Genomic DNA, 14966 nt, shown 5'->3' on the forward strand with positions numbered 1-14966 from the left:
CACGGTTACTTACTTGGTTTGTTCGTCGTCGGAGAGGACGTTGGCGTCGTCTGCCGTGTTGTCGCCATCACTGAACACGGACGCGGAGCTTTGGTGGTGTTCAGGAATCTGTGAGAGAGAGTTATAATAATTAAATATAGAGAGACATATACACATTATAAGCATATGCAGATACATATAGGCATTTATATCAAAGAATTTCGGTCACGTCAGCCAATCTCCATAGAAAGAAGCCATCAGCGCGGGAGATCTTATCACACAATCCAGTTCCATACACCTTCCTCATCCACCTGCTTGCCACCACCTTCTTTGAATCACCGGTCCAGCGGGCTGAAGTGCGTCCTACACTGTTAAGTACCTACGTAGTATCCAATCCCTGATTGTGCAAGAAAAACATATTCATGGTCGTTATCGTCAAGAAATTCTGCCCTTTGATTGGTTCATTCGCTGTTTACCTTTTTCACGGCCAATCAAAGGGCAGAATTATTTGACGATAACGATAACCATGAATCGGGGGCAGAACACGTCTACCGCATCGGCCGTCGCGACAGCCATGACTTGGTAACTGCCACTTCAGCTCCTTAACCTTAATAATGCACAACATGATCAATCGCAGGTGTCCTGTCATAGTCCTATGCGATCACAATCCGACATGACTGGTCGAGAGAGATGCAGGCCCGACGGTTTTCCGTGCTCACCCAGGTAAGTACCTACTTTCCTCACTCCGGGTAAGTCCCTACTAAGAATTTCTTGACCCCAATACTGAACTATTTTTTAGACCCAAAACAAGGATCTAATAGTCATCCATTTCAGTCAAACATGCTAACCACAACACTTCTGTGACCACAAGAACTTTCCTACCAATTACAATCCGGGTATCTTTAAAACAAGAGTGAATAGGCACCTTCTAGGTAAACGCGTCCCATCTTAGACCACATCACATCATCACTTTCCATCAGGTGTGATTGTGGTCAAGCGCTTACCTATAGTGAATAAAAAAAAAAAAGATTAACGATTCTAATGATAACTAGCTTATGTTACCTTCAAAAGAAACACTCAGCTCAGATGATGGACTAAAGGGACTCTATATAAGTCCTCTAGAACTTAGCTTTACAATCAAATCATAATTTACTAACCACATAAATAACTCTAACGGATATCAAATCCATTTCTTGGGCACACTTTTCTAGTTCTACAAACCAGCGATATAAACCACTTTCAACTAACAAATAAGTAAATAATAATTATTTATTTATTAGATATTTAATAGACCAGCAGTACGTATCTTGTAACTAATTGTCCCGATGACAATAATATAATTGGTCCATTAGTTTATTATCTAAAATTATAAGAATACAAACATGGGTAGGTCCACTAATTTCTTGATCGATTTGCCCCATTAACAAAGTGTCCAGGCTTATAAATATAATAAAATAATGTATTTCTAATCAATGAATGATTTTTTAAAACATAGACTTTTTAATTTATAGGCTATAGTTAAAGAGGTGAGTATAGATGAAGTAAGAATGGCAGTATTAAGTATGAATATGGTAGAGCGACAGGGCCAGATAGTATACCAGCTGAGGTATGGAAGTGTCTAAAAGGAGATGGATGGAGCTGGCTGGCTTTGTTCTTCAATAAGATGTTACACGAGGAGGAGATCCCAGAAGAGTGGTGCAACAGTTTGCTGGTGCCCATTTACAAAAACAAGGGTGATGTACAAGACTGTAACAGCTACCGAGGAATAAAGCTCATGTCACATAGTATTATTAATAAAGCTCATGTCATATAGTAGTAGAAGATTTGGGAAAAAGTGATAGAAAGAAGAATGAGAGAGGAGACTGAGGTTACCCAAAACCAGTTCGGGTTTATACCAGGTCGAGGTACGACAGATGCAATATTCGCACTCCGTCAACTCTGCGAGAAATACAAGAATGCACATAGAAACCTGCACATGGTATTTATCGACCTTGAAAAGGCATGTGACAGAGTTCCTCGCGAAGTTTTGTGGTGGGCTATGAAAGTGAAGAGATTGCCTGAGAAGTATGTGAGGCTTGTGAAAGCGATGTATAGACGAGCGAGTACAAGGGTCAGATCAGAAGCTGGCGTTACGGACAAGTTCAATGTGGAAGTAGGCTTGCATCAGGGATCGGCTTTAAGTCCTTATTTGTTTGTCCTGGTAATAGATGCTCTGACGTCAAACATACAGGAACAAGCGCCCTGGTGCATGCTGTTTGCCGACGACATTGTGCTTGTCGGAGAAGATGCGGCCGACGTCCAGAGCAGACTGCGTAGATGGCAAGAGAAATTGGAGAGTGTTGGCCTGAGGATCAGCCGAACGAAGACAGAACATCTGTTCTGTGGCTTCGGTGGCCCCTCCAGTTTCTCTGATATCTCTTTGGATGGCGTAACTCTACCTGTCTGCTCCAATTTCCGGTACCTCGGTTCGCTCTTCCAAAGTGACGGTAGCATTGATCGAGACATGAACAATAGAATGAATGCGGGATGGATGAAATGGCGACAGGTCTCAGGTGTTATATGCGACCCGAAAATGCCCCTTAAACTTAAGGGGAAAATTTACAAAACTGTCGTTAGACCTGTCACATTGTATGGTTCAGAATGTTGGGCGGTAAAAGGGAAGGATGAAAGACGAGTACATGCGACCGAAATGCGAATGTTGAGATGGATGTGTGCTGTGACAAGAATGGATATGATAAGGAATGAATATATAAGGGGAAGTTTAAAAGTAGCACCAGTGGTAGAAAAAATGAGGAGTAATAGGCTGGCATGGTATGGGCATGTAATGCGGAGGGAAGAGAGTCATATCACTAGAAGAATGTTAAATATGCATGTGGATGGAGAAAAGAGAAGAGGACGACCAAAGAAAAGGTGGATGGATTGCGTGAAAGAGGATATGCGTATAAAAGGGGTAGATGATAAGTTGATGGATGACAGAAGAGAGTGGAAGAGGAAGACATGTTGTGCCGACCCCACGTAGCATGGGATAAGGGCTGGAAGAAGAAGAAGAAGTTAATGCTTGACTGCAATCAGACCTGCTGGCAAGTGATGATGCAGCCTAAGGTGGAACGCACCTACCCAGAAGGTGCCTATTTACTCTTTTTTAACCCCCGACCCAAAAAGAGGGGTGTTATAAGTTTGACGTGTGTACCTGTGTATCTGTCTGTGGCATCGTAACTCCTAAACTAATGAACCTATTTTAATTTAGTTTTTTTGTTTGAAAGGTGGCTTGATCGAGAGTGTTCTTAGCTATAATCGAAGAAAATCGGTTCAGCCGCTTGAAAGTTATCAGCTCTTTTCTAGTTACCTTCACTTGTCGAGGGTGTTACAAATTTTTAATTTACACTTGTTGAAGGTGCCAATATTATAGCTAGCGGGAAAAATGGAAAAGCCGGAAAGGCATTCCATATTCTAGCAGTGCGCATTAGAAACGAGGAAGCAAATCGCTTCGTACGAGTCTGTGGGATTTCGACTACCTATCATAGAAAATAAAAAAATTCTACCTTAGTGAGAGGAATGCAATCAAAATCGACCCTTTTCTTGACACCGCGCATACTGCACTAGGCGCGTGCCGCGACTGCACTTAATTAAGCAATTAGCTAATTGAGACACGGGCTAATTGCCTCGTCTGAACTATGTCTAGGGACGTAAGGTCATTCCTATTTTGAGGCAAATTATTGCATCTATTTTCAGGGTTCCGTACCTCAAAATATGCTTCTAAAAACGCATGTGATACAATCAATGATTAAAAAAAGCGTGGATTTGATTTGCAGCTTGCTCCAGAAAGACTTGAGCAACCGTGTGAATTGGACATTTGAAAAGAGCAACTGCCGAGTTTCTTGTTGGTTCTTGTCGGTACGAAAAGCGTTCCGAATTATAAGCCTTCCTAGAAAAAGTATGACGTTCTGAATTGATAATATAAAACCCATATTGAATTGCACTGAGAAGTTTAAATATTCACCAATATTTTTTTTGCCGAAATTGAAAGTAGGTAGAATTTCTAAGTTTATTACTACCTTTTACAAAATCATTTATTCAAAGTAAGTACTATAATTATTGTAGACCTTGTAAAGTCTTTGTTCGATTCGATTTACAAACTGATTTGTTGTTTGTTGTAAAATTCAAAAACAGTCATAACATTTAAAACGAGTAACGACATCTATCTGAAATGTGTTTAACTGTTGAGCGAAAAGATCCAGCTCTTCATTATTTGACTAAGTTCCAGACATCGTTTAGAGATGTCGCTACTAAATTTTTTTAGAAAGCGGCACACTAGTTTTTGGCCCGGGATGTCCCCCCACCATGTCATCAATTATCTATATTCTATACTAATAAATAAAATTGGAGTGTCTGTCTGTAATTTCGAAATAACTACCACATATTAAGGTCATATGGTTATTTGAACGATACCATAACTGAATCACACATTTTTAAAATTTTTGTCTGTCTATCTGTCTGTCTGTCTGTCTGTCTGTTTGAAAAGGCTAATCTTCGGAACGGCTGAACCGATTTTAACGGGATTTTCACATACAAGTAGAGGATTGACCAGGGTGTAACATAGGCTACTTTTTTAACCGACTTTCAAGAAGGGAGTTGTGTTTTTCTACCTATGTACACCGAAATCTCCGAAATTTCTGAACCGATTTGCGTCATTTCTTTTTTAATCGATAGAGGAACTTTGCGACATTGTTTCATACAAAATTTGGATTCCAACTCCTCAATCCTGATGCTGCAGGGGATCTGACCAATCCACGCGGGCGAAGCTGCGGGCATCAGCTAGTTACAGAATAATTTAGTTTTTAGTTTTTAGTTTTTCAGATGTTAGTTGCAGAATTTAGAATTACTTATGAAGATTTGAGTGTAGGTACAAATGGTCAAGACCCAAGACAACATCCAGATAGAGGTACCTAATTAGATAACAATTTAATCGATGTGAAGATTGGGGACGGTTGGTGGGATACATTACGGCACTTTATTGGTTAACTAGATGATGCCCACAGCTTCGCCCTAGTGGATTGGTCAGATCACCTGCAGCATAAGGATTGAGGAGTTGGAATCCAAATTTTTTATGGAACAATGTCGCAAAGTTCCTCTATCGATTGAAAAAAAAGTTACGCAAATCGGTTCAGAAATCTCGGAGATATCAGTGTACATACTTAGGTCGAAAAACAAAACTCCTCCATTTTTTTAAGTCTGTTAAAAAAGTAGGTAACCTATGTTACTCCTTGGTTAATCCTCTACTTGTCTGTGAAAGTCCCGTCAAAATAGGTTCAGCCATTCCGAAGATTGGCCCGTTCAAACAGACAGACACTTCAATTTTATTTATAAGTATTAGTATATAGTATATAGATATAGATTATCACGATGTGACCGTTGGTAGGTGGTGTTATGTTATAATTACTGTAGCCACAGAAGTTAAGTACATTAACATCACATTGTAAACATCTGTTTGTTTTACCTGCTTCAACAGGAAGACCTGCACAATTATTTATATCGGCTATTATTTGAATTAGACTGGTAGGTACTTACTACTTATCTACCTACCTATGTGTAGTCATTATGTTTTCATGTTAGGTATGTATGCAGTTTCCTTGTCTAATAACGATAAGTTTTGTATTTTTTAACCCCCGACCCAAAAAGAGGGGTGTTATAAGTTTGACGTGTGTATCTGTGTATCTGTGCATCTGGTATCTGTGTATCTGTCTGTGGCATCGTAGCTCCTAAACTAATGAACCGATTTTAATTTCGTTTTTTTTTTGTTTGAAAGGTGGCTTGATCGAGAGTGTTTCTAGCTATAATCCAATAAAATCGGTTCAGCCTTTTGAAAGTTATCAGCTCTTACACGATAATGTGTACCGCACATACTGAACTTATACATATCATTTGCCTGTTTTTCTGATCGCATTGACCGCAAGGATTACAATCATCTTTTTCAATCAACGCAGTACACATAGACGTGGCGTGTTGGTGAGAGCTCGTGACTGAAATCTGACGTTCGCGGGTTCGAATACTGGTGCGTCACTATATTATGTTTTGTTTTTTTTTTTTTTTTGTATTTTTTACCATCCGTCGCGAATTTTTAATTTTGGACTTTTACCAGTATTCACTCGTTTTATTATGTTGAATGCGATTAGAAAAACGAGCAAATAAACATTAATTTTTATAATGTAACAAAATGAAGTTAAACAGCACTAAAACCCGACTACTACCCGCAATCTTCCGATACATAGCGGTGTATTTTGACGAGGGTTCCATACTCGGGTATTTTTTCCGACATTTTGTACGATAAATCAAAAACTATTATGCATAAAAATAAACAAAAATCTGTTTTAGAATGTACAGGTAAAGCCTTTTCATATGACATCCCACTTGGTGTAGTTATCTTACTTTGAAAATTGAAAATAGTCTACCAATCAAATTATTCGTTCATGAACATATTTTAATATTTTTTTTGTGATGTAACCACAAATGACACGGTTTTCGATTTTTTCCTTTACTTGTGCTATAAGACCTACCTTCCTGCCCATGATTCTAGGTCAACGGGAAATACCCTTTAGGTTTTCTTGACAGACGGACAGACAGACAGACAACAAAGTGATCCTATGAGAGTTCCGTTTTTCCTTTTGAGGTACGAAACCCTAAAAATATAACTCATCTTTGCATAACTTCCAAACGTATTTCACAAAAAATATTAAGTAACCTTTTTGTCTAAAAAGTTGTTAATACTGTCCGAGCTATTGGAACTGCACTCTAAGCTCTCATCACTGTTGCCAAGCCCACTGTTGGCCCCACTCTCACTCTTGCTGATGTCAGAGTCCGATTCGATCCACAACGGCGATCGATACTTGAAAGTTTGGGCAAAAGCGCTAAATCGACTTTCATTGTCCATTTGAGATGTTGAATATGAACTCTTCATTGTTTCACTATCGACTTCACAATTTCACTTTTGAGAAGTGAATTTCACTTCACTACTTCACTTTTGAGAAGTTTTTCACTTCACTATTTCACATTTGAAAAGTAATTAGTTATTGTTTTACTATTTCACGGTTTGTTTTTGAGAATTGTTTGTGCCTATATTTGTTATTTAATACACATAATATTTCCTACCCGGTATATTTCATATGACTTGATCAGTTGATAATAATTGATATGATTTATTCACCAAAGCAAGACGGTGATAAAACTCTTTAAGAATATAAACTATCACTTCAAATAGAAGAAGCAAGATCACATTTGCACTAAGCATTGCATTGTACACGCCTGAATAAAGTAAAAAATTGAATGAGTAACTATTTGGATACCAGGATACAAAAGTATGATCCCAGATAATCCACGTGATCAAAGAATCAAGATGTAAAGATCACGGGCACAGTAAATGTACTGAATGTAGGCAAATAGGTTACAGTCTGAGCTCAGGATTGCTAAGTGACCTCCGAATTTAGTGAGGGGAGTCGTTTTATTTATAAAACTCGTAAAATAAACTCCAATGAAGAATTAAAATTTTCCTTAATCGATATATAATCATACCAGAATAATTTGGTTTCTTCAGATAAAGGCAAAGACTAAACTGCCCTAAGAAATAGCAAGTTTGGAACCCTCGTAGCTTTAGTTTTAGGTTACGTAGTTAATTATCACCACTACATCGTACAAAACAATTTCGACCATCAAAAGGAGTACAATTGTACCTACTTTGATTAAATGATTTTGAGTTTGACTTTGAATACAGCGGCTCCAAATAACAATAATTTGTTAGTGGTCTAAAACAGGAAGAGTAGATTGGCAGGACAGACAATGTTCCTCGTGTGTTAGAATGCAAAACTTCGGTAAATATGCAAATTCAACTTTCCGACCGAGACAGGCGTATAATATATTTCGAATGAATGATTAATTAATTATAAATTATTGTCTTTTAAAAAGAGCTCAATCTTAATTTATGCAGCTCAATAATAATAATTTGTTTCTTTGTGCTCATAATCGTTTGTTTGATTTGTCTGAATGTCAGCAATTTAAATGTTGATACTGCACATTCAAATAATCATGGACATTAAAGATCTAAATCAATTTCTGGCCTAAAACTTGGACAACCAATTTTTAACCTCATAAGGTTAGTCACATGCATCCTCATCTAAAAATTGTATGTCGTTAGCTGCAGCTTCAATGAATTTGTCACTTAGAATAAACTCAATGGCTTGTCTGAGTACTGCACATAATATACTCTAATTTTAACGAGCAATTCTTTCTTGTATATATAGCTACCTATGTGTACCTAATTAGTTTCTGAAAACGGCTCTGACGATTTAGGTGAAATTTTGTATTGAGATAATGTTTAACTTTCCAAGTTTATCTAGAAACCCAGTGAGAATTCAGGTTTATATCACCAATCAAAACGAAAAACACCAAGCGAAGCTCACTCGGACCCAGGTGTAGGTTTATATCTGATATTTTACTTAGGTTCGAAATTAATAACAGTCAATCCTATTTGTAATCTGTCAATAGTTTACTTAGCAGCGTTGTTATTAACAAAAATTGTATGGTTTTTGAAAATCAACAAAGTTACTTAATAACTTATCGACTGTTGGATGACCGTTATTGTTAACGGCAAAGTCAATGGTCTAAGTGCTACGGTAGTTAATATTAGATGAAACTCAAATTTCTATTTATGGGACATACTTATATCTACGTTAAAAATAAAACAATAAGTGTAAGCACAAGAAATATGCAAAGCTACACACTATACCTACCTACCCGGTTTAGCTCGGTGCAAATACCTGAAAAACATTTTAGTATGGGTCTATGCTATAGCGAAATCGATCATGCAAAATTTCAAGTTTCTAGCCACCCAACAGTTTCAACTGAATATTGATAGTAATATTATATCAGGCAGTTTCTTTTTTTATTTACCTCAGTTAAAATAGCAAAAATAAAAAACCATATCTTTTAGATTAACATCGCACGTCCCTCAACCAGGATGTCTTCAAGTGGCGTGGACTCGACTTATAATACAAGACTTATCGCAAAGGTCATGTATGTATGTTTTATATTAGAGAAACGATTGATTGATACTAATTTAAGAGGTTGGTTGGGGTCCTTTAAACGGTAAGTTTTGAGGTCAGTTTTACTACGATCTTTGTTGGGACTAAGGGATCTAAAATGCATGGCAAATATCTGAGGTAATTCTTCGTCTGCCTTTATTTACGATCATTTATCATTTACGCTAACAGAATTGACTGATGCTTTTGCGTCACTTTTTTCTATTAACCTGTGTTACGTGTACACAACACGTAACACATGTTGGTAGAAAAAAGTATGTATGTGTATGATGTGTGTGTGTGTTGTTGTGTGTGTTGTGTGTAATGCATCAACCTGTGGGACGCGTTTGTTATTAAAGGGGTCACAATCTGATAAGACATGCTCTTAGTATATTTTGTATTAGGACGTATGTGGTCTTACTTCCTACTGATGCTAAAATCGGGCCTGCCTGGCGAAGCCTTGAAGATTTAAACGTATGAATAACCTATTTATTAAAATATTAAGTAGGTACTTAATACAATTTTGTATAGTGAAAAGGTCGCAAGGCTTTCTACTTAACTTTTGGCTTTTACGTGGGTCGCAACTCATGACACAAAAATGGTTGCGAAATAATGATCTACTCGTAATGGAAGTCAATGCACGCATCACGTGAAAACCACTGCAAAATTATCCTTTTAAAATGCAAACGTGGAGTTGTGATACCAATCGCACCCCAATTTAAAGGATTAATAATAATGGCTAGGTGTGGATTGGTAGACTTCACACACCTTTGAGAACATAGAGAACTCTCAAGCATGCAGGTTTCCTCACGATGTTTTCCTTCACCGTTAAAGCAAGTGATAATTAATTGCTTAAACGCACATAACTGAAATGTTAGTGATGCGTGCCCGTGATCGAACCCCCGACTTTCGATTAGGAGGCAGACGTTCTAACCACTAAGCTATCACAGCTTTAAAGAAAATACTTGACTGCAATCACAGCTGATGGCAAGAATAGATAAATAATAGCTGATGGTAAGATGATGGACGATACAGTCATAGATTGTGGAGCGCACAATGCCGATGCTTACTGTTGATATAAATGCACTTATGCTTATAGGTCCTTGAGATATAATTTGAACTAAAGACGCAACGTCGAGAACGGAAGCTAATGATAAAATAAATATATAAGTACTTGAAAGAAATGTTTAACAATGAATTCAGGTAGCCTACAAAAACATTATCTAGATTATTATTACAAGATAAAAATTGTGGGTTATGCAAAGATTTATTATCTCCCATTTTATAATTTCCTTTTCGCTGTCAAGTGTCTGTGTGATAAAGTGACAACACTGATTAGAATTATAATAATAATTAATTATTTATTTACATAAACAAAGGACAAGTAATAGTAATTTTATTCAATAACAAGAGCCGTTGATTGCGATCTAGTGTTAGTGACGCTATTGCAATGTAACCGTGAGTTTACACTGACGAAACATTTACATAAAACATGATATGCATGTTGAAAACTCTGCTTTCTGATAATATTAGGTATACCAAACTGCATTTGCATAATCATATAATTTATAAGAGAAATTTGTTTGGCATTCCAATAAATCTCAAAATCTCTCAAATTTATCCGATTTTCTGCACTTATATTCACAAAAAAACAAGTTATGAGATATTTTGTCACATACGACTACAATTTAAAATATTTAGAAGTTTTAAGTTAAAGTTTTTGGTCCAAGCTTACTGTAAAATATAAGCAGGCTAACTTGGAAGGCATATGGCAATAAAAATAAGGGGTAGTTGTTATTAGTTTTCCAGGTTTTCAGAAATATAAGAAAATATAAACATTTTGACTTACATTTTCACTAAAATCCATTTCAAGAGCTGTTGTGCTGATTTTAAGATCAGGCACTGACATAACAGGCCTTACATATTTTCTGAAGATTATGGGACTATCGGAATCTAAATCTTCTTTTCTATCTTTCTTCTCATCGCCACTATCTGTTTCACTTTTATCCGGAATATTACGAGTACAATCAAGGGAATCTAAATCTTTACTTTCTTTAACCTCTTCACTATTATTGATTTCTATATGCTCTTTTTCTGAATTGGAGATTTTAATTTCTGGTGTTGACGATCGAAATCCATTTCCAGGTTCAAAAGTAGGGCTACTAATCTGATGGCTTCCATTGTTGTCGTCGGAGGGTTGATCGGATGGATCGTCATCTATAAATTTTATGTCGTTATCAGTTTGGTTAGCTTCGCGAATCAGTCTACGTGTTTCTTGAGGCATTTCCACATAGTCGTGAGGGTAGGACGGGATATTCAAACGCAGATCTGGTTTTTTCCTTACCCTCATTTTGAACTATATTATATACGTCCTTTGTATAGTTTATTTATGTCCTTATTTTTATGCACTTTCTATATTAATTCAACTCTTTTTTATTCGGATTTTTGGACAGGACTTTTCTTTTATGCCATATCAAAAATTACATCACACACATATTCTTTGATCGAGTGGTTTTTTAAACTACCAAGTAGCATTAACGTCAAACTTAGATGTTCAAAATTGTCGTTGGTTCCCCTTTTGGTTTCTACTGTTTAGCTTATAATAATATTATTCAGTTCTTTGCCATTTTTCTCACTATATCTTCAATGAATTTTTCGTTTCTAACTTTTAATTTCTGTTGCAGCTCGATTTCGGCTATAAATCGATTTCAATTGTATTTCGATTCGTTCGAAAATTTGTTTTTAACGTTTTTCTAATCCAGAATTTTCCTTACGCGAATATTTGAAAATCTTAAGTCGGTAGATAACGCTTATCTATCGCCAAGGATTTTCGTGCGTGTCCGCTATGGAGGAAGTCTAGCTAATCTTGATAAATGAGGATAAAACCTTTAATAACACTATCACAACCATAATTTTTTAATCGATTTCACTTTGCCCAATGTCACTGCTTTTATTTTATTAACACTTTTGATGATTTCCTCACGTCTTGATTCAAATACAATTGAATCCAAAGGCTACCTGTGCAAAACTAAAGTAAATTTATTTTCGTGCATTTATCAAATTAGCTTTTATCATTTCTCATGATAAAAACTGACGCAAGATACAAACTGATATAAGAACGAGTTCCTATTCACAAAACTAACAATTATTTTATTAATATTTACCCATCTTCCTCATATGAGTACTAAATACTAAGGTAGATTAAAGTGAACTGGTATACCAAAACGAGTTATTTTATGGTTTGACCATATAGGAATTAGGATACAAAAGCATCGAAACTAAGGCTTTATATACATTTTATAAAGTTGACTTAAAGCTATCGGGTCAATGCTCTAATGTTTTCTTAATGTCTAACATTAAAATGCGAAAGTGTGTCTGAATATTTATGTATGTCCGTCTGTTTACCAACTTTTCACGGTCCGATTTAACCGATTATGACAAAATTGGGTACAGACGTAGCCAGGGAAGAACATAGGCTATATTTGGTCCCAGAAAATCAACAAGTTCCCACAGGATTTTTCAAAACCCTAAATCCACGTGGATGAAGTCACGGACATCATCTAGTCATTGATATAATCATTTAAAGTGTTCCGTACAAGATATGAAAAATAAGGAACCCTAAGGAACGGCTTTGTCGTCTGACGGTCTGTCTGTCTGTCACAAATGTTTTATTTAACTGTACAATATACCTGTAATTCAGCACACGTACAAAACCTTACACCTCTACATAGGTGGGTACATTAAAAAAAAATTAAAAAATGTTTTTTCAGGGTAAATTTTTCAAAATTGTTTCTACTTTTTTTCTAGTTATTAGTGGGATTAGATATTTTATATTTTGGCTCGAGATAAAAGTTTATTCATTATATACGGAACCTTGCATGCCAAGAACAATTTTAACTTGTCCGGGTTTTCACATATTTTTTGCATAAAATAATCCAAAGGTATTCTACCGTAAAAGATTAATAATTAAGATACAGCGTTTTATTAAATAAGTCTGTATTATGCCCAAGACATTAAAATAATTGTCAAGTAAGTACCTACTTTTTGATCGTTAAGCAATTCATATTACATATTAATTTTATTATTATAACTGCGAAAGTGTCTGTCTGTTTCAATCTAACCTTTTCAAGATCCATCCATATAACCGATTTTGATATTTGGTACAGACATAGCTTGCGTTGTGGAGACGATTTTATCAAACCCGAAAAATCAAAGAGTTCCCAAAGGAATTTAAAAACACTAAATCTGTGCGGCCGAAGTTGAAAGTATCACATAGAAAAGAAGCTTATGCCTGCAACTTCAACCGTGTGGACTACATAAATTTTAAATCGCCATGTTACCCCCTTGGTTACCCCCTTAGCAGTCGAATTTCCAAAAATCTTAGTGGATGTCTACGACATATTATAATAATAGCTATCTGTATTCCCAGCCCGATCCGTCCTTTAGTTAAGGCTGTGAGCATATCTATGGCTGTGAGGATTGCTGTGAGGCGATAAATCAGTCAGTCAGTTCGTTCGCATCCGATAAATAAATATTAAGCAAAGGTATTATATAAATTCATATATGAACACCGCGGCAATATTGCAAGCTTAGTTAAAATAACTGTTATCCACTTTACTAGTTTAAAATTCAACATGAACTGAGTAAAAAAAATTTATTCAACATTAACTCTACAAGCCTTGTTGAAAAAGGTTAATATTTGTTCAGATTAAGATAGTGCGAAGTACATATGTGGATTACAAGTGAATTTGCTGATGACTGTTTGTTCTTAGTATATCTAGGTCAAAAGTATTAGGTATACTATTTGCTATAGTAATCGGCTCGGTCAAATAGACAATAAATTTTTTGGCGAAAATTCTAATTTTTTAACCCCCGACCCAAAAAGACGGGTGTTAAAGTTTGACGTGTGTACCTGTGTATCTGTCTGTGGCATCGTAGCCCCTAAACTAATGAACCGATTCAAATTTAGTTTTTTTTTTGTTTGAAAGGTGGTTTGATCGAAAGTGTTCTTAACTATAATCCAAGACAAGTGTAAATTAAAAATTTATAACACCCCCGACGATCCAAAGTATCTGAGTTTTCCAAAACATCATTTTCAAATAAATAATTAAGTATGTATTTAGGCAACGTCCATCTTGACAGCTTGACATTTGTCTATTGACATAATATTATGAACCTAACGGTTTTCTAACCTTATTTTCTACAAGAAAACTAGAAAAGAGCTGATAACTCTTAAACGGCTGAACCAATTTTTTTAGATTATAGCTAAGAACACTCTCGATCAAGCCACCTTTCAAACAAAAAAAACTAAATTAAAATCGATTCATTCGTTTAGGCGCTATGATGCCACAGACAGATACACAGATACACAGACACACAAATACACAGATACACAGACACACAGATACACACGTCAAACTTATAACACCCCTCTTTTTGGGTCGGGTGTTAAAAATCGGTTCAGCCGTTTGAAAGTTATCAGCTCTTTTCTAGTAATTACTGTAACCTTCACTTGTCGGGGGTGTTATAAATTTTTAATTTACACATGTTAAGTTCAAGATATCAAAGAGCAACAACGCGTCCTAAAATGTTGCAAAGTAAACTGAGACTTATCTTCACTATGCAGATACGTAATGCATATCATATAATTATTTTGTGAGGAACAAATACAATCAACCCTTTCATTTTGCTTCTCCCAAGTGCAGCTAGAACCGTTTTCCCTAGAAAGCTGTTTGCAAAGAGTTTCCCTTTATAATGTGAACGAGGAATGAGGTCAGATTTTTTTGTTTCCACGGAATAGGAAGGAAAGAGGATGTATATTTTTGCCAAGCCATTCGAATCCTCCAAATCTTCTATTAACAACATTTTATATTCCGATATCCAAATAACATGTCATTCATCTACTGTTTAACTTATTTA

General features: G+C 36.0%; 1 protein-coding gene across 9 annotated transcripts in view; it reads right to left on the reverse strand.

Moving 5' to 3' along the window:
• The window catches only part of LOC123874363 (myogenesis-regulating glycosidase), a 41624-nt gene that overhangs the window by 15920 nt on the left and 10738 nt on the right, over nt 1-14966 (reverse strand). For 6 of the 9 annotated variants that reach the window (XM_045919649.1, XM_045919650.1, XM_045919653.1 and 3 more), the window contains exon 3: nt 14-108. In XM_045919649.1, coding sequence (XP_045775605.1) covers nt 14-108 — 95 coding nt within the window. Of the gene's footprint in view, nt 1-13; nt 109-3521; nt 3597-6718; nt 7400-10896; nt 12071-14966 lie in introns of those variants that run through there. The other 3 variants (XM_045919655.1, XM_045919656.1, XM_045919658.1) reach the window with 3 other exon arrangements.

This window comes from Maniola jurtina, chromosome 18, assembly GCF_905333055.1.
Source record: "Maniola jurtina chromosome 18, ilManJurt1.1, whole genome shotgun sequence".
In the NCBI taxonomy this organism is placed as follows: Eukaryota; Metazoa; Arthropoda; class Insecta; order Lepidoptera; family Nymphalidae; genus Maniola; species Maniola jurtina.